The 26,236-nt window shown below is 42.0% G+C and overlaps 1 protein-coding gene across 8 annotated transcripts in view; it reads left to right on the top strand.

Moving 5' to 3' along the window:
- HECW1 (HECT, C2 and WW domain containing E3 ubiquitin protein ligase 1) overlaps positions 1-26,236 on the top strand; it is a 456,699-nt gene that overhangs the window by 193,378 nt on the left and 237,085 nt on the right. For all 8 annotated transcript variants that reach the window (XM_054558880.2, XM_054558879.2, XM_054558881.2 and 5 more), the window contains 2 exons: positions 6,234-6,558; positions 14,814-14,921. In XM_054558880.2, the coding sequence (XP_054414855.1) occupies positions 6,234-6,558; positions 14,814-14,921 (433 nt within the window). The remainder of the gene's footprint in view (positions 1-6,233; positions 6,559-14,813; positions 14,922-26,236) is intronic.

Raw genomic sequence — 26,236 nt, 5'->3', positions numbered from 1 at the left:
CACCTCCCGGGTTCAAGCGATTCTCCCTGCCTCAGCCTCAGCAGCTGTGATTACAGGTGCCCATCACCACGCCCAGCTAATTTTTTTTTTTTTTTTTTTTTTTTTTGAGATGGAGTTTCGCTCTTGTTGCCCAGGCTGGAGTTCAATGGCGTGATCTCAGCTCATTGCAACCTCTGCCTCCTGGGTTCAAGTGATTCTCCTGCCTCAGCCTCCCAAGTAGCTGGGATTACAGGCATGTGCCACCACGCCTGGCTAATTTTGTATTTTTAGTAGAGACGGGGTTTCTCCATGTTGGTCAAGCTGGTCTCGAACTCCCAACCTCAGATGATCTGCCTACCTCAGCCTCCCAAAGTACCGGGATTACAGGTGTGAGCCACCCCGCCCAGCCTAATTTTGTGTATTTGTGGTAGAGACAGGGTTTCGCCATGTTGCTCAAGCTGGTCTTGAACTCCTGACCTCAGGTGATCCACCCACCTCAGCCTCCCAAAGTGCTGGGATTACAGGCATAAGCCACCATGCCTGGCCTTGATAGTGTTTTAATGAGATGTACAAAAGTCCGCTGCATAGAGCAAATGCTCAGAATTATTTTTGTCTTCCTTCATATTGCTACTTCCTGATTTCTGTCTGTTTTGTATTTTCCTATTTTATTATACATTTCTTGGGTTGTAAATTTTCTCAAATCCTTTGTAGAAAAAGGCAAGTTTTGATTTTTTTTTTTTAAGTTCCATTACCCACCTGGTGGCATGACAAAGCCGAGTGCAGGATAGCAAAAGCTGCAGGCATCCTCTTGATCAAAGTAAAATCTGCTCATGGACTAAAAAAGTATTACATTCTTTCTTCCAACTAAATAACGCCAGTTTCTATAACCTCATCTTACATACTTTAATGAAGCTTCCTTCAAGGGCTGTGTATTTCACTTACAATTTTTGATTCCTCGGTGTAGAGGCAATTTTTAAGAGTCATTTTCTCTGTTATAGACATGCCTGTGTCTGCTTTCTTTTCATTCCTGAGATGGCACTCACTCACGGCTTTATATTCCAAGACAGAAATGCTATTAATGACTTAGTTAGATAGAAACTGACAGAGCACAATCTTTTGACTCCAGGTTCTTAAAAAAAAATCCGTGCATAATAACATGTTCCATCCCTGGAAGTGATGATTTTCTGCTTTTAAGATTCTGGTTTTTTACAGGTTTTGTTTTTGTTAATGTGCTGTACTCCATGAGAATGTCTTAAAATATATTAAACCCACAAGGCCTGTTCCAAGATTAAGAAAAAAAGAAAAACAACAAAGAGCATATCACTTAATTCAAAACATTTCAACAATTACGATGTTATTTAAGTTGGAAAGCAAAACAAATAAACAAAACATGGTGGCTCCTCTGCTACAAATAGAAAAAAAAAAAAACAGCAGATGGTTTTTACTCCCATAGCAGGGCACTTTGTACAGTGTATTTAAATTGCTCTCAGAGGCTCACTTATCAGACCCACTTTTTCAAGGGTCAACTAAAATCTATGCTTGACATAGCCCGTAACTAGGGCCACGTGATTACAACCAATAACTGGAAAATTACACTGTTATTGAAACTATCACTGATATTCTTGTGGTCCTCCTATCGGTTCATATTGTCTATCACCAAAGGGAAAAGAAGACAAAAGATACTTGAGTTATTAGTGGGTTGGAGAAAAGGCTGGGAGAAATTTAGTGATATCCGTTGATTTCCCATACATACAGAGATCGGGAGGGCCACCCTTTGCAGAGAGGAAAGAGAAAGGAGGTCTCCTGTTGGGGAGATCTGCTTTAGAGGTTAGGAAGAATGGCGGAGTTGTAAGACATTGGAATCACTGTCTAGGAAGAGAGTGGCCTTTTATCCAGGGCTATTTAAAAACAGGACAGAGCTTCATCTATCTCCCACAGTTCATATGTGAAGAGAGAATGATTAAATTGCTTCTTCCAGACTGAGGAGTCTATAGTATATGCTAGAAACACTTGTGAATGCCTGGGAGAAACATAGCCACAAAGGAATTGCATGTTGAGCAATCAGCTCTATCCACCTGCTGTGTTCAAGAAGCAACTGTTGACATTTGCTCAAATGTGCTCACCACAAACCAAAACAAAATAAAATAAAAATGGAGTAACTAGGTGAGGGATGGATGTGCTAACTAACTTGATTGTGGTAATCATTTCACTATATATATATATATAAAATATATATAATATATGATATATTATATATAATATATAATAATACATTTCACTATATATTATATTATATATAACATAATATATAATATATAAAATATATAAATATATATGGTATATATAATATAACAAACCCTTTCTGGGACAAGAAGGGATATCACTGAATAAAATAATTTCTATAAATTAAAGCTTTGGGGGCTTTTCATGGCAGGAATTATGCCAGGTACAGGGGATATACAGAGGAGAAAACTTCACAGTGTAGGAGTGAACGTGGACAGATCAACTAGCAACAGTACCTAATATATATTTGTATATTATATATTATATATAATACAACATATAGTATATAATATATAATATATTATACATTATATTATATATAATATAGAATATAATATAATATATTATATTATATTATATTATATATAATATATTATATTATATTATATTATATATTATATTATATATTATATTATATTATATTATATATTATATTATATATTATATTATATTATATTATATATTATATTATATATTATATATATGCCAAGTGTATATTATCTATAAATATAATACATAATATATTTATATTTATAATATATAATATATGTATATATAATATATAATATATTTTTATATATATATAAAATCTTCACATTGTACACCTTGAAAGTCATACAATTTTATTTGTCAATTATACCTCAATAAAGCTGGGAAATTAAAAATAAGAAGGAGCAACTGTTGTGAGTCTTTAATAAAACACCTGTTTAGGACATGATGGAATACAATTTTAAGTTCACCTCCTTCCTACCTAACTTTGTGTTCGTATCTTTATTTTCTTCTCTCTGTGTACCATCTACTACTAAATTATCATGCCTTTCTGTAATTTTTTTTTTTTGAGACGGGGTCTCTTGTTGCCCAGGAGTGCAGTGGCACAATCTTGGCTCACTGCAACCTCCACCTCCCAGGTTCCAGCAATTCTCCTGCCTCAACCTCCCAAGTAGCTGGGATTACAGGCACCTGCCAACACGCCCGGCTAATTTTTGTACTTTTAGTAGAGACGGGGCTTCGCCATGTTGGCCAGGCTGGTCTTGAACTCCCGACCTCAGGTGATCCGCCTGCCTCAGCCTCCCAAAGTGCTGGAATTACAGGCCTGAACCACCAATCCCGGCCATTTTATCTATTTTTATAAGCCATCTTAAACCCTTTCTGAAACAAGAAGGGATATCACTGAATAAAATAATTTCTATAAATTAAAGCTTTGGGGGCTTTTCGTGGCAGGAATTATGCCAGGTACAGGGGATATACAGAGGAGAAAACTTCACAGTGTAGGAGTGAACATGGACAGATCAACTAGCAACAGTACCTAAGAATCCCTGCAGGGGAATGGGATTCCTGTGCATCACGGAGCAGAAAGTTCCACTCTTGGGAATGGGAAGGAGGCAAGGAGCGGTTACAGCAGAGTTGGTGCTGGAGCATAATTCTGATGCAGAAGTGCAGATCCTGCCTGCAAGTAGGAATCGGGAGGACGTGTGCAAAGACAGGGTGGTGGGAGAGGGTGGGGTGCAAGGGACGGCTTTGAGGCTGCCCTGCTTACCCCGGACAAATGTCATTGTTCCAATCCAGTAATCACTGACAAACGTCTTCCTTGACTAATGTTTCCTTCTCTACCTTTGCTCTCACCGTGTGGACAGTGATCACTGGTGTAATTTGACAGTTTCAGGAGAGTTCTCTAGTTTCCAGGGGATTTTGGTAAAAATACAATAGCAGAATTGTTGTCTTCAGCAAAAGAGAAACACCCTACAATCTTTTGGGGCCCTGATGGAAACCACGTACATAAAAATCTTTATCTTAGGCTCTTCATAATTAATGCAAATATATCCTACTCAATCATAAACCTTACAAATAAAGGAGCCTCTCCCCTGAACACCAGTATATAGAGCACCTTTACAAACACACTGGGCTGTGTAAGCCTTGGCACTTTGATTTTGTAAGAAAACCTGAAGGTTTCTTGAATTTAACGCAAGTTCATAACAGTGAGGACTCTGGGGTGACATGAAGGAAGCCTGTTCAGTGACAGAGCCTGGCTGAGTGCCCAGGCCCTATGTCTCAGTGAGGTTTCCTTCCTAAAGCATTACCAGTAGTATCTTAGCAAGAGATTTTTATTTACTGAGCACGTGCTATACTAAGAACTTGACTTGCACTGTCTTATTAAATTCTGACAATGGCCCATTTACAGAGGAGGAAACCGAGGTCCAGAAAGATTAAATTGTCCAGGGATAGACCCACAGCTGGGAAGCTGGTAGATGTTGCCTCAGCTTTTATTATGGTCTAACTCATAATTATTTTGAATCTCTGTAATACTATAAGATGGTATTAGCCCACTTAAAGTATGTGGGAACTAAACAAACCTTGTGCTCTTGCAGCAGCCTTTCTGTTTGGGGATTTTACAAAGGTCTCTGGACAGAGCCTCCTGGAGGGCTGTCAGTTTACTGAGATCCTCCCTGAACTGCCCAGAATAGCCATGGTGCCTTGAGATTGGTGGGTGGTTCCTGCTTCCCTGGCCTTCAGCGCTTTGCCAGTCTTCCTGAGAGGAGGGATGGTTTCCAGGCAACACCATGGTCCATCTATTTTCATACTGCTATAGTGACAAGCATTTTGAGAAAATAAGAAATATGGTCCCAATAGGGTGATGAGATGCTTTTTGGAGTCTGTCTTGTCTGCCTGTCGTAATTCTACAGCAACCACCAGTAGGGCCAAAGGAATTCCAAACAGGAGACACAGATGAGTGAAAGGGCCTGCCTGCCCCATGGCCATAGAGGACCAAGACTCAGAATGCCAACACTGTGCTTTCTCAGGCTAATAGACTTTTTACAACATTCTGGTCTTGGAGGATGGAAAAAGTGCAGGCCTAAATTACTGCTAACTAGATTGATGTAACTGAAAGAGTAGACTGTTGCTGTAGTCTGCTCATCATGGCTGGTAAACAAAAAGTCAATAATTTGCATTTGATTAGGTGCATAATAAGTTACAGTTCCTGGGATCTAAACTTCATGAGTCAACACTTTTTTAGGCCTTAATCTTCTCTTCTTGAAAACTACATATAGAACAACATGAACTTCAATAACCAGGACCCCCCAAAAATGTTCATTTAAACGCAATTTTAGTATACTTTGATGAAGTCAGAATCACCCTTGCTTGTTTCAAAAACAAATCCCCTGCATGAGTTCTATTTGCTGCCTGTCCTTCTGTGTTTTCAAAGTTATCTGTGCCCAAAACGAGTTAGTGCTCTGCATCAGGTAGGCTCATTTTAAGTGCTCAAAGTTGTAAACAACACAAAAATGCATCTTTTTCTCATCAGATACAATGTTTTCTACAATAACATTGGCTCCAAGGGAGATACAGTCCTCTGAGATTGGATTTTATTGAAAATCATGGCATTCAAAGAGTACTAGGATGTTTGAAATCCTTCACAGAAACTTCATACAGCCCGAAGGCATTCTGTAGAGTGAAAGATGTAAATGGAGGAGTGACTGCCTCATCCAGCAGGGACCACTCCTAATTCTGGGCTGTGTGTAGTGATCTAAATGCTGCAGGGATCACTCAGAGGTTAATAATGATAATCATCGTTTGCCTTAAAGAAGGATAAAATCAGATCCAATCTAATTGACGTTGGAGAACTCAAGGAATGGCATTTGGTTGGAGAATAGTCACACCTTCAGGGTCATTCTACACATCCCAGTCCTTCTGGTATCAAGTGGGTTAGAGCCGGGAGAGGCAGAGACTCCAACAGAGCATGGAAACACAGAACACCCTGGTGCACTCATGTTTTTGTTCTTGCTGTCCCCGTGTGAACCCAGAGCTGCAGCCTTTGTCACGAGGAAGATGCTCTATGCCGTGTTTCAGATCTGCCCAGTAGGGCAGCTCACTCACAGCGCGTGTCTCCCAGCACATCTTTCGTTTTCATGTGATGACAGCAACTGAGTTGCCGGCGTGCCCTGACTCTGCTCACTGTCTCTTTGCTCCCACAGAATCTGTACCAGAACAGATTTTTAGGCCTGGCCGCCATGGCGTCTCCTTCTAGAAACTCCCAGAGCCGACGCCGGTGCAAGGAGCCGCTCCGATACAGCTACAACCCCGACCAGTTCCACAACATGGACCTCAGGGGCGGCCCCCATGATGGCGTCACCATTCCCCGCTCCACCAGCGACACTGACCTGGTCACCTCGGACAGCCGCTCCACGCTTATGGTCAGCAGCTCCTACTATTCCATCGGGCACTCTCAGGACCTGGTCATCCACTGGGACATAAAGGAGGAAGTGGACGCTGGGGACTGGATTGGCATGTACCTCATTGGTGAGTAGAATGTGCCAAGTGTATTATTCATAATTCACTTTTACATATGCTGTCACATTTTAATAAACTCTACAATATAATTAAAATATACAAGCAACTGTGTTATATGCCAGATTCTAACACACTGAAGACCACTGTTGCATGACCCTGTTTTTCTGCAAAATGGACAATAAGGCCTCTCTTGCCATCTCTATTCCATGGAAGAAAATCATGAGATATAGCAGAGTCAGGTGTGGTCAAACACAAACGTCATTATCATTTGCAACTATAGAAGCTCTTCTACTTGTGAATAAGTTAATATCAAAGCCTGTTTTTAAATCTATGTGCTTATAAGACAAAGTAACACCATATGCCCAACCAATGTACGTAGAGGTAATTTCACTTTAGTTTCCAGCATAATCTTTGCCAGCTCTTCCAACATTCTTACTACTTTGTATTCAACAGACAAGCTGGGATTATACATACAGGCATACGGGCATGGTGCTGGAGAAAGTTGACTTGCCTTACTTTAGGTGGAGATTTATTCAAAATTTTGAAAGTGCCAAAGTTGAAAGTTTACTAGAAGAAATTGTTCTATGAGAATTTTCTCAAGTCTTTGCAAACAAAACTAATTATGCAAATAAGTTGGATGCTGAGGCAATTATTTTTATGAAAGTTTCACCATTCCCACGGATTGGTTTTGAAAATCTTATAATTATGAAAACCAATTTAAATGAAAAATGTATTTCATCTATTTTATGTGATAGAATCAGCTGTCATGGAAATTGATGTGTTTACCCAAAAGTCGAGTTATAATTGCTGGAAGGCCACAAGAGTCAACAGATTCAACACCAGGTTCATCTGAGGCCAGGCCTTCTGCCTTCAGTCTGTGCTCTGCAACATTTGCACATTCAGACACACAAAACCGGATTTAACATCACAGAAAGTAATGGATTGTTATGAGTAGTTTACAACCTGCACAGTTTTTCTGATAAAATAAAAGGGATCTTATCTGACTAACTAGTTCTCAGGGAAATATTCTTGGGTCTCTTAAAGCTTTTTTCATCAGCTTGGTTACTGTGTTTATAATACACACATTAATGTAAAGATGGAGATGCATACATTGTTGAAATTTTTACACAAATAGCTGTGACTAGCTGAACTGGATTTCCAAAAGTTAAAATTCAATTTATTTCTGAAAAAAAAAATTGTTCTTGAATAAAAGTAGATACTATAGATTAAGAACAGAGATTGCAAAGTAACAGCCCAAAGAGCATTTTTTTTTTTTTTTTTTGAGACGGAGTTTCGCTCTTGTTGCACAGGCTGGAGTTCAATGGTGCAATCTCGGCTCACCGCAACCTCTGCCTCCTGGGTTCAAGTGATTCTCCTGCCTCAGCCTCCCAAGTAGCTGGGATTACAGGCATGTGCCACCATGCCTGGCTAGTTTTGTATTTTTAGTAGAGATGGGGTTTCTCCATGTTGGTCAGGCTGGTCTCGAACTCCCGACCTCAGGTGATCCTCCTGCCTCGGCTTCCCATAGTGCTGGGATTACAGGTGTGAGTCACAGCCCCTGGCCGCATATTTTGTTTCATTTACATTGTTTTGTTTTAAATTTGATTGATTATCCACACTTAAAATGTGGAAGTTTCAAGTTGAAACCCAACTTTCTAGCTTCTTTCACAAAAGCCTCCAATTTGGCTGCCTGAGCCTGTGATACCACATGGTTCTAATCAGCTGGAGTTAAGCATCTGCACCCTCCCTAGACTGGCCTGTGACCTTCAGTGTTGCCACAGTCCCCTCCCACCCATTCTGACCTTCATCATGAGTGTTTTTTGTTTAGCACTTGAGGCAATTAGGTTTAGGCTCCGAATCTAGGGTTTTGGTTTGATTTGGTTTGGTTTTGGTTTTGGTTTTGGTTTGTTTTTTGGTTTGGTTTTTTATTGAGATGGAGTCTCACTATATTGCCCAGGCTCAAACTCCTGGGCTCAAGTGATCCTTCAGCCTCAGCCTCCCAAAATGCTGAGATTACAGTCATGAGCCACCATGCCCAGCGCAGATCTAGTTTTGAGTCAACTCCTTACAAGGGCATCTGCCCGCAGCTGGTGAGTGCTGATGCTATTCCTCAAGTTAGGTACCCACTGGAAGAGAAGCCTGTTTGGGGAGAAGGTAATGAGCTCAAGATGGAATTACTGAGTGTGGAACACCTGAGGGACGTGCGTCCACAGTGAATGAATGAATGAATGAATGGGTCTGAAGCTCAGCCAGGGATCCGAGCTAGGGTTGTAGATTTGGGGTAACAGACACCTTGGGGGTGGATAAGCTCACTCTAGTGTTGTGTATAGAAAGAGAGCACCAGATAGTCACAGTGAGAGGGGGCAGGGGAGAGGCAGACGAGGAACTCAGACAGAAGAGGAGGAGATGGTGAAGGGGCAGGATAACCAGGAGACTAGAGAGAACAAAAGAAGAGGGTGGTAGAGGGAAGGGGTGGGTAGCCATATCAGGTATTACGAAACTCCATGAATGAATAAGATCTGGTGTTAACATGACATTTTGACTAAGACAAAAGTAACCACAACTCATCATCCTAGAACCTTAATTTGACAGTTTGTTATTCTCATTGTAGCTACACATATATAACTGTGAAGTTATGTAATGCAAAATGCCAACACTTTCAATGGCATAGCATTTCAAAAATAACTTCCAAATCCGAAATTGTCTGTGAATCTTAAAAGTCAATAATGTGTAAGTCCTTAGTAGCTTATCTTCCACATTTTCCGTGCTTTGCCAGAGATCAAATCAGAGATCTAGGCTGAGAAATGTAGAGATGGTGATTTCATCTCATCTGTCATTTCATGAATGAGGAGATGTCGAGTCAGTGTCTCCCACAGTCACACAGCTTCCTCCCCGGCTCAGGACTCATGCTGCCACAGGGGTAGCACAGCATTGTGGTGCAGTGTTGGGTATGGGCCACGGCACATCCGTGTGCCATCAAATGTCCAGCAGAGGCCAGGGTTGTGATGCTTTCAGCATGGTAGGACTTCTAGAGCTCTCAAAGCAAATAGGACTGTTCTGCCATAAGAGGGGGAAGATACCTGGATGTGGAGGGTGAAGTGTGGCTGCTGATTTATGGAACCCAACTCTTGAAGAATTAAGGTTTTTCCTTTACATCAGGCACCCTACTAGAATCTAGAAGAGCAGAAGCTATATAAGGCACAAAGAGAATTCTTGTGTCCAAAGAAACAATATGAAGGAAAGGCCACAGAAGGGGAGAAAGTGGCATTGATTTTTAGGAGCTCCTCTATCACTTTATGCTTAGAGTTCCTGCTTCTACAAGAGAATGGCGCTCCTACATCATTGGCTTAGTAGTAAGAAAGACAAGTAGATTCTCCCCATATCTCCCGTCCCATTATTATTATTATTATTATTTTGAGATGGAATCTTGCTCCGTTGCCCAGACTAGAGTACAGTGGCACAATCCCAGCTCACTGCAACCTCTGCCTCCCGGGTTCAAGCGATTCTCCTGATTCAGCCTCTCAAGTAGCTGGGATTACAGGCATGCACCACCACCCCTGGCTAATTTTTCTATTTTTAGTAGAGATGGGGTTTCACCATGTTGGCCAGGCTGATCTCAAACTCCTGACCTCAGGTGATCCACCCACCTCGGCCTCCCAAACTCCTGGGATTACAGACGTGATCCACCACGCCTGGCCCTGTCCCATTATTTAGTGAAGTCATGGTCCAGCCACAGTGGGAGAATCTTGGGAGATTTTTTCCCAAGATTTGGTTGTCAGAAAGCATGAATTACTCTGAAAAATGGAAGCCATATCTTTTTTCTGATGGGTGTAGGAGACCTCTTTTAATCAGTTGTGGGCTCACTTGCTCATTCCACTCTTAACAGCAATAGCATGTTTGTTGTCCACTCTTCTATTATAGATTATGGCATGGAAACCATAGCTATAATTTTTATTTTGAAGACAAATCAAGAGAAAATATATTACTTGTTTCTTAGGTATGTCTGTTTCTGTAAGCTTCATTAGAACTTTCTGATGAAAATTTTAATAATCCACAAAGATCCTTTCTCTATTATAAACTGAGGAGCAGGTGGTAGGATTCTACACACCAGAAGAAATGCATACCACTCAGAAAATATAATCTTTTCCTGAGGAACTTATCTCTACATGTTCTGTACAAAATGTACGGTGACAAAATCTTGAACAGTACTGATGTGAACTAGTGCTTCAAGTTATTATTAATGGTTTTACATAGTGAGTATCATAGGGATTTGCAATAGAGGGCCCTATTTTGGGCCCAGATTCTGAGCAGAAATAGCTGCTTATTAGATGTTGGACACTGGTCTAAGACCACTAGCTGTATTAGCTCAAGGAATCCTTTCAACAAGATTTTGAGGTAGGTACTTATAGTATTTATCCTCATTTTGTAGTGAATGATTAAATTAACTGCCTAAGATCACATAGTAATGGTAGATGTAAGCTTCCTGCCTCAAAGGGGATGTAATATTGCTCCCACAAAGAGGCTTCCGTCATGACAAGAATGCAGAAAATAACAGCCTCCTGGTAGAGAGCCTAGAGCACCCATTCCACACTGAGGTGGAGAGTGTGGCTTGGCCCACAGCATCCATTCCAGTTCTCCTCTCCCCTCCCCTTTTTTCTCCTCCCCTCCCTTCTCCCCTCTCCTCTCCTTTCCCCTTCCTTCTCCTCCCCTGCCCTCCCCTTCCTTCTCCTCCCCTCCCCTCCTCTCCTCTCCTCTCCCCTCCCATCTCCTCCCCTCTACTCTCTTCTCTCCTCTCATCTCCTGTGCCTTCCCCTAGTGCAGAATCTGGTCCTCTAAATTTACATTTCCCAGACTCCCGTGCAACCATGTTCTGGAAATTCGATTCATTTAGCTGCACCTGTGCAAGATCGGGAAGGTGAATATGTGAAATGTGGGGAAGCTTACATCTACCATTACTATGTGATCTTAGGCAGTTTATTTAATCATTCACTACAAAATGGGGATAAATACTATAAGTACCTACCTCAAAATCTTGTTGAAAGGATTCCTTGAGCTAATACAGCTAGTGGTCTTAGACCAGGCTCTTGGGCCTGGGGCTGCTACAAGCATGGCCTTGAGAAATGGAGCTTTTCTGCAGCAGCGTCCCATGTCTACTCTCTAGCTTCCTGAACACCAACAGGCAGTGGGGGTGGGGGCAGGCAGTGACCTACTCCACTTGCCACTGGCTGGTCACTGTCTTCGCCAGTGGAGAGGCAGCTGCCATGGCCTGGACAGCAGCCTCCTGCCCTCCAGATTGCAGTGACTGTACTGAGTTTTCATATTCAGCAGGTCCCAGGGCAGCCCTTGCGAGTGAGGCAAAGGCATCAGCCTCGTTGGAGAGCCAGTTAGGCAGTTATCCTGATTCCGGAGGCCCTGCCTAGAGTCCACTTCTCCAGCCCTGAATTCCCTGCATTGAATCCCTTTCTGAATAAAATACATAGACAGATTTTGGATTTCTGCAGCTGACCCTGTCAATGCAGTTTGATTCCTAAGCAAAGACTAGTAACTTTTCTAACAACTGGTAACAAATGCCTTTGGGGAAGGGTTTGACCTCTCAGCCCAGGCAAGAATACTGACTACTCTATTTTTCCTGTGTGATACTTGTGATTAAGTGTTATTGTTAGTGTGAGGGAAGGGGATGTTATCGGGACTAATAGCCAGTCCTTTAAAATATATTGTGTTTAAATGTGTACAGCAAAATATACATTTTTCTCATTATTGTATGTCTGTGTGTGTGTGTTTTTTGCCATCCTCATCATCCTTTTCTGATTCTTCCCACTTCCCATTCATCCTTTTCTCATTCATGTTCCTGTGGTCCCTTGATAATTAACCCCCTTTTGTGCATTCTATATTCTAATGAAATTACCTGTTTTCTTGAATAAATCTCCAAATATATTAGAAACTCCCTGAGAACATAGACCGTGACTTGTTCACCAGTGTATCCCCACAGTTTAGCACAATGCCTGGAACAGAACAAAGTACCCAATACCCATTATCTCATGCATGAATGGACATCCTTCTTCCAGGTGTTATTGTCTATAAATCCCTGACCATGACTATTAAAGGGAATATCCCAGTGATAAGAGTGGAGAAATTCGGGGAAATACTATCCCTTGGAGAACTACTATAATGAGGCAAATTTCTACCTGGGTGTGAAACTTGTTATATCTGTGCTGAAGACCCAGGGAGCTAGGAAAATATTATGCCTTTTTGCAGAAATGAGGCAATTACTATAAAAGATGTATTATGCAGTCTTCTTGGTAACCCAAACAGGGCTGTGAGCACACACTGTGAATAAAAAGACAGGCAAATTTTGCAAACAAGCGATTTTCCAAAGGATACAAACAGTTCTTATCGGTAATGAGTGTTCATTTGCCCAGTCATTTTTTTTGCCAGAGAAGGGGCAGCCTAAAATGTGCAATCCACATAGCAGATTACAAGTAGGCTTACCAGTTATCTCATTTAGTGCTCCCCTGTAAGGCTGAAGTTGTTACTACTCCCCACTTTACAGATGAAGAAAGACTATAGAAGTGACACTATTGGCAAATGGCACAAAAGGCAAGAGCTGGGCCCTTTGGCTTCAAGCTCAGTGCTTTTTGCACTTCATCTCTGTCTGTTTTCTCAGTCCAGCCAGATGCAGCATGTGAACTGCAGGGTATCAGGAGAGAAAAGGGCAATCATGAAAAGGGCTCTCTGCAGAGCTGGGGCTCTGGGCCTGCCCTCAGGTGCCCTTGCCCAGGTTGTCCCTCCAGCCCCTACAGTGGATTTGGATTCTCAAAACTTGGTTTTCCACACAGCCTCAGATCCATCTAGCTCAGATTATTTCTGGTGAAGTGGAAACTACAAGGGCTCCATAGAAGATCAAGGTAAAAGTCACATCCCTGTCTTAGTCTGCACTGAAAGTGTGGGGTCTGGAACCAAGAAGGTGACAGGCAGCTTGGTATTCTCAGATCTGTCCTCCCCAAGAATGCCGCATTTCTCTCCGGGCACTGGTTTTAAAGAGGACATCGATAGGTTGCAAAGTGATGAGCAGAGAATAGCAGGAGGTGAAAGCACACAGTCACCCAGAGCTCCTCCCGGGCCTCGTCTCCTCCCTCAGTGCTCTCCTGACCATCCGCCCCCCACCTGCCGGCCTCCTTCCTTGTCACTCTCTATCACAGCACCCTGTTCTTTTCCTTTCTTTTCTTTTCTTTTTTCTTTTTTTTTTTTTTGTGAGACAGAGTCTCGCTCTGTAAACAGGCTGGATATGATCTCAGTTCACTGCAAACTCCACCTCCTGGGTTCAAGCGATTCTCCTGCCTCAACCTCTTGAATAGCTGAGATTATAGGTGCCTGCCACCACGCCTGGCTAATTTTTGTATTTTTTTTTTTTTTTTTTTTTGGTAGAGATGATGTTTCACCATGTTGGCCAGGCTGGTCTCGAACTCCTGACCTCAGGTGATCTTCCCACCTCGGCCTCTCAAAGTGCTGGGATTACAGGTGTGAGCCACTGCACCTGGCCTCCTTGCCATCTCTTATCACAAGTTACAATCAAACATTTATTCCTTTGCTTAGTGTTTACAGTCTGTCTTCTCAATTGTTTGTAAGCTTTGGTTCAGAAGAGACCATACTGGTTTTGCCCAACACCACAGCCCCTGCACCTTCCCCAGCATCTGGCAGATGGTTAGATTTCAGCTGCTGAATGAACAATGAATGCATGAGTGCATGATGGATGGATGGATAAGTTCATGGGTGCAACCATGTATAGGATGGTGGTGATGCCCAGGTGGGAGGAGAGATGATTCGAGGTGGAGTCCATGAGAACTAGACCCCAAATGGAGACTTTTTCTTTATGTCTCGCCCTTAGTCTCAAATAGGGATCAGTTCATAGAAGCTTTAGGAGGAAGATTTTCACACTGAGCTTCCACGCATAGAAGAGCTATTTAAAAGTGAAGTGAACCGCAATAGCAGTAATTATTTCTCTGTTTCTGGAGGTGTTCCAGAACCAGCTAGATGATCTCCTGCCAGTAGTGCGATGGGGTTGGGAGGCGATCCCAGAATATAAAAAGCGTTTGGTCCCAATGGCGTCTTGGGGTGCTTCCTGCTCTCTGATTCTCTGATTCCAGGTGCTTTTTCTTCTGTTGAGATGGAAGCAGCATTTGTATCCTTTGCTTTTCTTTTATTCCCCTACATATGCTGTTGACTGATATGTTTCTCTGCTCTGCTTTCTTCCTCTGGGAATATAGATGAGGTCTTGTCCGAAAACTTTCTGGACTATAAAAACCGTGGAGTCAATGGTTCTCATCGGGGCCAGATCATCTGGAAGATCGATGCCAGCTCGTACTTTGTGGAACGTGAGTACCTTTACCATTCTTGTGGCTTGGTAGACATGGATGAAGCAGAATTCAACTGTTTCATTATTTGTTCTGTTGCACTGCCTCCACTAAGAAATGGGCCCTCTAAAAGAGAGGTGTAGATTTAAAGAGATCCTTAAAAAGATGTTCAGTAGTAAGTGGTGAGGTCTAGGGCAGTTGGATAAAAGCCAGCCAACCAGCACAGAGGGCTGCCCCTTTAATACCAAGGAAGAGTTGGTTCCTATTCATAAGCCTCTGGACTTGGGACCCTTTGGCTCAGGTCCCTTAACTTTCACCCCATGGCTCCTCCGGGGGCGTCTCCAATGTGGCCATAGTTAGACCAGGTCTTCTCAACAGACATCCTGCCCTCCAGTTTTGCCTTTGCTTGACCAAGTCCTTCAAGGCTTCCTGCCCATGGTCCCAGTCTGTCAGTGATTTTCCACATTTTGCTCTGACCTTTGGCTCTGGCCACAGCTCCTCCGGAGGGCTGTGAGACATTGGTACTGCCAGCCTGTTTCTTTGATTTTTAATCTACTGACATTTTTGGATGTATAAACTTTCTATCATATATCTTATTTATATGTTTTCTAAAATTTTCTTCTGCCTTTGAAAATAAATCATTATCAGAGTTATGGCAGGCTTTTTTCATGGGTCCCCATACTGGTGTATTTCTCATTGCATGGGGAAATACCTAGGTGGGCTTCATGTTTAGGTATTTCCTACATACGAAGTTCAGATCATGGGCTTGACATTTGCCAGCTGAGGGAATGCACAGCTTACCTTCAGTCCACAGCTCCTTCTCCTCCACTTGGGTACGGAGTGATTTCATGGACAAACTTCTTCATGCACTTTCTGGTTCTTAGCAGATGTTCATTCAATGTGGCATGTTGGAAAGGAAATGGAGTGATCTGTTATTCCAGCTATCCAGTTCTCAGAGGAAAAGATGCATAGCTAGGAATCTGAAGTTATCCATTGGCATTTTACTTGTGGTCCAGGAAAAACTATATCCTCAAGTATATTTTGCTTTCATTTTCATTCACTCTTATTTTCATTCACTCCCTTGACAAACATTTTTGTAAGACCTACTATATTTCAAGGACTATAGATGTGAAGATGAAAGTCCTGGTGTCTGTCTTTGAAGAAATTTATGGTATCCCTGCTCCCAGTAATGACACCAATAGCTCTTTTTGGTGTTGGCTCATGCAGAATGAATAGACAACGAGGAAATTTTTATGCTATCAGGGTGTAGAGGGAACATGATTTTATAAGATATGGTTTTTGGCTCTTGTGTTTGAGATAGGCATAATAAAACTCCCAGCAACAGAATTTCTTTTCTTTTTTTGAGACGGAGTTTCGTTCTTGTTGCCCAGGCTAGAGTGCAATGGCACGATCTCGGCTCACTGCAACCTCCGCCTCCCGGGTTCAAGCGATTCTGCTGACTCAGCCTCCCGAGTAGCTGGGATTACAGGCACCCGCCACCATTTTTTGTATTTTTAGTAGGGACGGGGTTTCAGAATGCTAGCCAGGCTGGTCTCGAACTCCTGACCTCAGGCAATCCACCTGCCTTGGCCTCCCAAAGTGCTGGGATTACAGGCGTGAGCCACCACGCCTGGCCAGAATTTCTTTTCTTTACTTATCTCCCTGGCTCTGGCTTTTCTCCTCTCTAATCCATGCCAGGCAAAATCCCTTAAACCCAATTTTGCTACCATCTGCCCCAAAGCTCCATGGATCCTCTTTCCTACTGCATCAGCTGCAATCTCTCTGCTCAGCTGCCAAGCCCCAACATAAACTCACCCTCAGACCACAGCCCTACTTCTCCATCCTCCCCAGCAGACACCTTTCACCCTAGTCATGCTGACCTCTCCCATTACCTAACAAATAGCATCATTCAGCATAGGAAATATGGGCTTGTTTGGGGTGTAAAGATGGCTCCAGCAAGTGGTACCTGATATAAACCTTCTAAAGTTCAAGAAGAGTGAAAAGGATACAAACCTGCATGAGTAGTGATTGTTAGACATAATACTCGAATGTGTGCACAAACCTACAATGGAAGTTTGGTAAGAGAGGTTTTTCTCTCTCACTATGCACCAATTTTTTCCCTTTGGGTTCTAATTAATTGAGAAATAGACAAAAGAACCCATTTTAAGGTCACAGTAAAGTAGCAGTTCTCAATGGTGCTGGCACAAACACAACTTACAAGTTTTTATCTTTTTTAAGTCAGGAAGATAAATATTAAGGAAGAGGAAATCGTAGGTGGGAACTTCAATATACCTGACTCAGATTCAAAGGGCAGTGACCACATCCCATCAAGCCACATCCCTTCTACACTTTGATACTATATGATCTCCTGACTATCTCCTCATTTGCATGGCCTAACACACCAAAAAATGGGGAATTTGTGTTGTAAATTAATCCAGCCCTAGTGCCATTCTCTTCAAGGCAGTTTTTAAAGATTTCTGTAACATATATAGAACATTTCTTGTATATTTATTCCAAATAACCATTTCATATAATTGTCTTCATGGGCAGTATGAAAACACACTTTAAGTATTATTAGAAAGACATTAAAGGCCGGGCAAAGTAGCTCACACCTGTAATCCCGCTTTGGGAGGCCAGGGCAGGCAGATTGCTTGAGCCCAGGAGTTCGAGACCAACCTGGGCAATGTGGAAAAACCCCATCTCTACAAAAAATTAGTCACGTATGATGATGTATGCTTGTAGTCGCAGCTACTTGGGAGGCTGCAGTGGAAGCATCACCTGTACCCAGGAAGTTGAGGCTGCAGTGAGCTATGATAGTGCCACTAAACTCTAGCCTGGCCACTGAACTCCAGCGTGGGCGGCAGAGTGAGACCCTGTCTCATAAAACAAACACAACAACAACAACAACAAAAATACATTATAATATAAAATCAGCTCTTTATAATACATAAACATTGGCATAATGGAATGAAAGCATATTCAAACTTGGTCAAGCAGCAGCATCCTATAAAAAACAAATGGCTTGACCATGCACGGTGACTCATGCCTATAATCCCAGCACTTTGGGAGGCCTAGGTGGGCGGATCACCCGAGGTTAGAAGTTCAATCTAGGGTTTCACCCTGGCCAATATGGTGAAACCCCATCTCTACTAAAAATACAAAAATTAGCCAGGCATGGTGGCATGAGCCTGTAGTCCCAGCTACTCGGGAGGCTGAGGCAGGAGAATCCCTTGAACCAGGGAGGCGGAGGTTGCAGTGAGCCGAGATCACACCATTGCACTCCAGTCTGGGCGACAAGAGTGAAACTCTATTTCAAAAAAAAAAGGCTTGCAGAAGGCATATTCCAAATAACTGAAATTTGAACACTTTAGATAATGACATTGTAAAATGTTTTTGTGCAGACTTGAGAAGATGCTGGTCCGCAATATACCTGTTGGACTAGCAATGTCCCAGTGTTTTGGGAATATCAATGAAAGTGAAATGGGAAAGGCAGGTATTTACATTTTGCAAATATATCAAACTAATATAGTATAATTTGTCAAAAAGTAAAAATTTATCGAGACAAAGCTTCAGTTTGCAAATGATTAGAGTATTAACTCGAGGCACATATATTAATATAAATAAAATAAGATGCTATAATGAATTATAGCTTTAGGGGTCTGAATGCATTAAAACTGTATATAAGATGCTATATAAATTTATATGTTATGTGAAATAATTAGCGTTTTCAAAAATATATGATTGAGAGGTGCCAAATTAACAAGTAGGGAGAGATTGGCTCTACGAAACGTTCTCATATGGCTATCCTTCCCTAACACATCCAAGCATCAAAGCTCTCTTGCTATAATAAAAATGCAGAATCCCAGCCATGATCCAAAGGGTTACAGAAGCTTCTGTTATGAACTAAAAATAAGACTCTTTGCAGTCTCCCGGCAGTAATAAACACAATTAATCTAATTGGTAAATTATACTCTCTTAAAATTAAAAATAATTTTGTAAACATTAAACATTGGCCAGATTTTAAACATTGAAGTACAACAGAAGCTCATTCTTTCTACCAGGGGATGAAATTAACATAATAAAATAAAATGAGGTCTACCTTTTATTTTGGTTTTTATTTTTCCCTTTATTTTTTCCTTTTGTTATTTCTTTTTTTGAGATTGGGTGTATATTGCAGATGACCTGGAGTCTGCTGTGTTCTAATAGCACTTTTCTTTGGGGATAATGATTCAATTTAGAAGTAAGTAATTGCTATTGATTTATACAATTTTTAGTGGTCTGACTAAATCTGATTTTTTTTTTTTATTATTATTATACTTTAGGTTTTATGGTACATGTGCACAATGTGCAGGTAATTTACATATGTATACATGTGCCATGCTGGTGTGCTGCACCCACTAACTCGTCATCTAGCATTAGGTATATCTCCCAGTGCTATCCCTCCCCCCTCCCCCCACCCCACAACAGTCCCCGAAGTGTGATGTTCCCCTTCCTGTGTCCATGTGTTCTCATTGTTCAATTCCCACCTATGAGTGAGAACATGCGGTGTTTGGTTTTTTGTTCTTGCGATAGTTTACTGAGAATGATGATTTCCAATGTCATCCATGTCCCTACAAAGGACATGAACTCATCATTTTTTATGGCTGCATAGTATTCCATGGTGTATATGTGCCACATTTTCTTAATCCAGTCTATCATTGTTGGACATTTGGGTTGGTTCCAAGTCTTTGCTATTGTGAATAATGCTGCAATAAACATACGTGTGCATGTGTCTTTATAGCAGCATGATTTATAGTCCTTTGGGTATATACCCAGTAATGGGATGGCTGGGTCGAATGGAATTTCTAGTTCTAGATCCCTGAGGAATCGCCACACTGACTTCCACAAGGGTTGAACTAGTTTACAGTCCCACCAACAGTGTAAAAGTGTTCCTATTTCTCCACATCCTCTCCAGCACCTGTTGTTTCCTGACTTTTTAATGATTGCCATTCTAACTGGTGTGAGATGGTATCTCATTGTGGTTTTGATTTGCATTTCTCTGATGGCCAGTGATGGTGAGCATTTTTTCATGTGTTTTTTGGCTGCATAAATGTCTTCTTTTGAGAAGTGTCTGTTCATGTCCTTTGCCCACTTTTTGATGGGGTTGTTTGTTTTTTCTTGTAAATTTGTTGGAGTTCATTGTAGATTCTGGATATTAGCCCTTTGTCAGATGAGTAGGTTGCGAAAATTTTCTCCCATTTTGTAGGTTGCCTGTTCACTCTGATGGTAGTTTCTTTTGCTGTGCAGAAGCTCTTTAGTTTAATTAGATCCCATTTGTCAATTTTGGCTTTTGTGGCCATTGCTTTTGGTGTTTTAGACATGAAGTCCTTGCCCATGCCTATGTCCTGAATGGTAATGCCTAGGTTTTCTTGTAGGGTTTTTATGGTTTTAGGTCTAACATTTAAGTCTTTAATCCATCTTGAATTGATTTTTGTATAAGGTGTAAGGAAGGCATCCAGTTTCAGCTTTCTACATATGGCTAGCCAGTTTTCCCAGCACCATTTATTAAATAGGGAATCCTTTCCCCATTTCTTGTTTTTCTCAGGTTTGTCAAAGATCAGATAGTTGTAGATATGTGGCATTATTTCTGACGGCTCTGTTCTGTTCCATTGATCTATATCTCTGTTTTGGTTACTGTAGCCTTGTAGTATAGTTTGAAGTCAGGTAGTGTGATGCCTCCAGCTTTGTTCCTTTGGCTTAGGATTGACTTGGTGATGCGGGCTCTTTTTTGGTTCCATATGAACTTTAAAGTAGTTTTTTCCAGTTCTGTGAAGAAAGTCATTGGTAGCTTGATGGGGATGGCATTGAATTTGTAAATTACCTTGGGAAGGATGGCCATTTTCACGATATTGATTCTTCCTATCCATGAGCATGGAATGTTCTTCCATTTGTTTGTATCCTCTTTTATTTCCTTGAGCAGTGGTTTGTAGTTCTCCCTGAAGAGGTCCTTCACATCCCTTGTAAGTTGGATTCCTAGGTATTTTATTCTCTTTGAAGCAATTGTGAATGGGAGTTCACTCATGATTTGGCTCTCTGTTTGTCTGTTATTGATGTATAAGAGTGCTTGTGATTTTTGTACATTGATTTTGTATCCTGAGACTTTGCTGAAGTTGCTTATCAGCTGAAGGAGATTTGGGGCTGAGACAATGGGGTTTTCTAGATATACAATCATGTCGTCTGCAAACAGGGACAATTTGACTTCCTCTTTTCCTAATTGAATACCCTTTATTTCCTTCTCCTGCCTAATTGCCCTGGCCAGAACTTCCACCACTATGTTGAATAGAAGTGGTGAGAGAGGGCATCCCTGTCTTGTGCCAGTTTTCAAAGGGAATGCTTCCAGTTTTTGCCCATTCAGTATGATATTGGCTGTGGGTTTGTCATAGATAGCTCTTATTATTTTGAGATACGTCCCATCAATACCTAATTTATTGAGAGTTTTTAGCATGAAGGGTTGTTGAATTTTGTCAAAGGCCTTTTCTGCATCTATTGAGATAATCATGTGGTTTTTGTCTTTGGTTCTGTTTATATGCTGGATTACATTTATTGATTTGCGTATATTGAACCAGCCTTGCATCCCAGGGATGAAGCCCACTTGATCATGGTGGATAAGCTTTTGGATGTGCTGCTGGATTCGGTTTGCCAGTATTTTATTGAGGATTTTTGCATCGATGTTCATCAAGGATATTGGTCTAAAATTCTCTTTTTTTGTTGTGTCTCTGCCAGGCTTTGGTATCAGGATGATGCTGGCCTCATAAAATGAGTTAGGGAGGATTCCCTCTTTTTCTATTGATTGGAATAGTTTCAGAAGGAATGGTACCAGTTCCTCCTTGTACCTCTGGTAGAATTCGGCTGTGAACCTGTCTGGTCCTGGACTTTTTTTGTTGGTAAGCTATTGATTATTGCCACAATTTCAGCTCCTGTTATTGGTCTATTCAGAGATTCAACTTCTTCCTGGTTTAGTCTTGGGAGGGTGTATGTGTTGAGGAATTTATCCATTTCTTCTAGATTTTCTAGTTTATTTGCGTAGAGGTGTTTGTAGTATTCTCTGATGGTAGTTTGTATTTCTGTGGGATCGGTGGTGATATCCCCTTTATCATTTTTTATTGCATCTATTTGATTCTTCTCTCTTTTTTTATTTATTAATCTTGCTAGCAGTCTATCAATGTTGTTGATCCTTTCAAAAAACCAGCTCCTGGATTCATTGATTTTTTGAAGGGTTTTTTGTGTCTCTATTTCCTTCAGTTCTGCTCTGATTTTAGTTATTTCTTGCCTTCTGCTAGCTTTTGAATGTGTTTGCTCTTGCTTTTCTAGTTCTTTTAATTGTGATGTTAGGGTGTCAATTTTGGATCTTCCCTGCTTTCTCTTGTGGGCATTTAGTGCTATAAATTTCCCTCTACACACTGCTTTGAATGCATCCCAGAGATTCTGGTATGTTGTGTCTTGGTTCTCGTTGGTTTCAAGAACATCTTTATTTCTGCCTTCGTTTCATTATGTACCCAGTAGTCATTCAGAAGCAGGTTGTTCAGTTTCCATGTAGTTGAGCGGTTTTGAGTGAGATTCTTAATCCTGAGTTCTAGCTTGATTGCACTGTGATCTGAGAGATAGTTTGTTATAATTTCTATTCTTTTACATTTATTGAGGAGAGCTTTACTTCCAAGTATGTGGTCAATTTTGGAATGGGTGTGGTGTGGTGCTGAAAAAAATCTATATTCTGTTGATTTGGGGTGGAGAGTTCTGTAGATGTCTATTAGGTCCGCTTGGTGCAGAGCTGAGTTCAATTCCTGGGTATCCTTGTTGACTTTCTGTCTCATTGATCTGTCTAATGTTGACAGTGGGGTGTTAAAGTCTCCCATTATTAATGTGTGGGAGTCTAAGTCTCTTTGTAGGTCACTCAGGACTTGCTTTATGAATCTGGGTGCTCCTGTATTGGGTGCATATATATTTAGGATAGTTAGCTCTTCTTGTTGAATTAATCCCTTTACCATTGTGTAATGGCCTTCTTTGTCTCTTTTGATCTTTGTTGGTTTAAAGTCTATTTTATCAGAGACTAGGAATGCAACCCCTGCCTTTTTTTGTTTTCCATTTGCTTGGTAGATCTTCCTCCATCCTTTTATTTTGAGCCTATGTGTGTCTCTGCACGTGAGATGGGTTTCCTGAATACAGCACACTGATGGGTCTTGAGTCTTTATCCAATTTGCCAATCTGTGTCTTTTAATTGGAACATTTAGTCCATTTACATTTAAAGTTAATATTGTTATGTGTGAATTTGATCCTGTCATTATGATGTTAGCTGGTTATTTTGCTCGTTAGTTGATGCAGTCTCTTCCTAGTCTCAATGGTCTTTACATTTTGGCATGATTTTGCAGTGGCTGGTACCGGTTGTGCCTTTCCATGTTTAGCGCTTCCTTCAGGAGCTCTTTTAGGGCAGGCCTGATGGTGACAAAATCTCTCAGCATTTGCTTGTCTGAAAAGTATTTTATTTCTCCTTCACTTATGAAGCTTAGTTTGGCTGGATATGAAATTCTGGGTTGAAAATTCTTTTCTTTAAGAATGTTGAATATTGGCCCCTACTCTCTTCTGGCTTGTAGGGTTTCTGCCGAGAGATCCGCTGTTAGTCTGATGGGCTTCCCTTTGATGGTAACCCGACCTTTCTCTCTGGCTGCCCTTAACATTTTTTCCTTCATTTCAACTTTGGTGAATCTGACAATTATGTGTCTTGGAGTTGCTCTTCTCGAGGAGTATCTTTGTGGCATTCTCTGTATTTCCTGAATCTGAATGTTGGCCTGCCTTGCTAGATTGGGGAAGTTCTCCTGGATAATACCCTGCAGAGTGTTTTCCAACTTGTTTCCATTCTCCCCGTCACTTTCAGGTACACCAATCAGACGTAGATTTGGTCTTTTCACATAGTCCCACATTTCTTGGAGGCTTTGCTCATTTCTTTTTATTCTTTTTTCTCTAAACTTCCCTTCTCGCTTCATTTCATTCATTTCATCTTCCAGGGCTGATACCCTTTCTTCCATTTGATCGCATCGGCTCCTGAGGCTTCTGCATTCTTCACGTAGTTCTCGAGCCTTGGTTTTCAGCTCCATCAGCTCCTTTAAGCACTTCTCTGTATTGGTTATTCTAGTTATACATTCTTCTAAATTTTTTTCAAAGTTTTCAACTTCTTCGCCTTTGGTTTGAATATCCTCCCGTAGCTCAGAGTAATTTGATCGTCTGAAGCCTTCTTCTCTCAGCTCGTCACAGTCATTCTCTGTCCAGCTTTGTTCCGTTGCTGGTGAGGAACTGCGTTCCTTTGGAGGAGGAGAGGTACTCTGCTTTTTAGAGTTTCCAGTTTTTCTGCTCTGTTTTTTCCCCATCTTTGTGGTTTTATCTACTTTTGGTCTTTGATGATGGTGATGTACAGATGGGTTTTTGGTGTGGATGTCCTTTCTGTTAGTTTTCCTTCTAACAGACAGGACCCTCAGCTGCAGGTCTGTTGGAGTACCTGGCTGGCCGTGTGAGGTGTCAGTCTGCCCCTGCTGGGGGGTGCCTCCCAGTTAGGCTGCTCGAGGGTCAGGGGTCAGGGACCCACTTGAGGAGACAGTCTGCCTGTTCTCAGATCTCCAGCTGCGTGCTGGGAGAACCACTGCTCTCCTCAAAGCTGTCAGACAGGGACATTTAAGTCTGCAGAGGTTACTGCTGTCTTTTTGTTTGCCTGTGCCCTGCCCCCAGAGGTGGAGCCTACAGAGGCAGGCAGGCCTCCTTGAGCTGTGGTGGGCTCCACCCAGTTTGAGCTTCCCGGCTGCTTTGTTTACCTAAGCGAGCCTGGGCAATGGCGGGCGCCCCTCCCCCAGCCTCGCTGCCGACTTGCTGTTTGATCTCAGACTGCTGTGCTAGCAATCAGCGAAACTCCGTGGGCATAGGACCCTCTGAGGCAGGTGCGGGCTATAATCTCCTGGGGCACCGTTTCCTAAGCCCGTCGGAAAAGCACAGTGTTCGGGTGGGAGTGGTCCGATTTTCCAGGTGCCATCTGCCACCCCTGGAAAGGGAACTCCCTGACCCCTTGCGCTTCCCAAGTGAGGCAATGCCTCGCCCCTGCTTCAGCTGGCGCACGGTGCACTCACCCACTGACCTGCGCCCACTGTCTGGCACTCCCTAGTGAGATGAACACGGTACCTCAGATGGAAATGCAGAAATCACCCGTCTTCTGCTTCGCTCACACTGGGAGCTGTAGACCGGAGCTGTTCCTATTCGGCCATCTTGGCTCCTCCCCCTCCTAAATCTGATTTTGAAAGTACCATCAAATTAGGAATATTTTAAACAAATATTTTCTGCACTCTCCAAGGAGTAACATACCTGATAAAAATACTAAAGAAAATAAAGCCTGAATCATTTCTTATTCTCTGGCATAATTTTTCTCCAGTGGGCACCTGGCTATTTGACCATAGTATCAATGTCTATAACATGAGAACTGTAAAGATACAAACTTTAACACCGACAGAAGACAGAACTGGTGAAATTTTAAGTTGACCCATCCTATAAAGTCATATGATACTGTATTATTGTAGTAACTCAATTATCATTTTTTAATACGTGCATTTGGGCTCCGCTGGCCCATTCAAACCTTCAGAGGGAGCTAGCACAGTCCTTGTTCATTGTGTACTTTGTCAGAATCCTTCCAAATCAGGGCTTGGATTGCCCCAGAACACTGAGATGAGGTGATCCTGAAAATAAGGTATCCTGTCTTGATCTCTGGCCCAGATCTGCTCTGTGTACCTCCTTGTTCATCCAATTTTAGTAGGAAGAACTGGGCAGTGTGTCTGAAGTGACCTCTGATTACAGCAAAAAGAGACCACTGCCAAAGGGGCTGCCCTTCTCCCCCACCCTTGTGTTGTTGTCACTGTTGTGGGCACCACCTCCTCACAGCTGTCCAGGCATAAAGGAGAAATCAGGAGTCATTTTCAACCTCCGTGCCTTGCCCTAGTGTCCTGCCCCTGCCAGTCAGCACCACTCATCCCGGATCCCATCTCACCTCCTGGGTCAGTCTCAGGCTCAGCCTATCTCGCCCCTCGTTTCGTTGTGTGGAAACCTGGCTGGATGCACACCCAGATTGCTGCACGCTGTGGCCTCATCATTCCCTGCACCCATCAGAAGAACGCCCCTCAACCTTTTTAGCACCTCATTTTAAAATCCTTTTCCATCATGCCATCTGTCTGAGTCCATTTGGGCTGTTATAACAAAATACCTTACACTGGGGAATTCATAAATAATACAAATTTATTTCTCACCATTCTGAAGGCTGGGAAGTCCATGAT

Source organism: Pongo abelii, chromosome 6, assembly GCF_028885655.2.
Source record: "Pongo abelii isolate AG06213 chromosome 6, NHGRI_mPonAbe1-v2.0_pri, whole genome shotgun sequence".
Lineage (NCBI taxonomy): Eukaryota > Metazoa > Chordata > Mammalia > Primates > Hominidae > Pongo > Pongo abelii.
The sequence above is the reverse complement of the archived record's forward strand: the minus strand, read 5'-3'. Positions and strand labels throughout refer to the sequence as shown.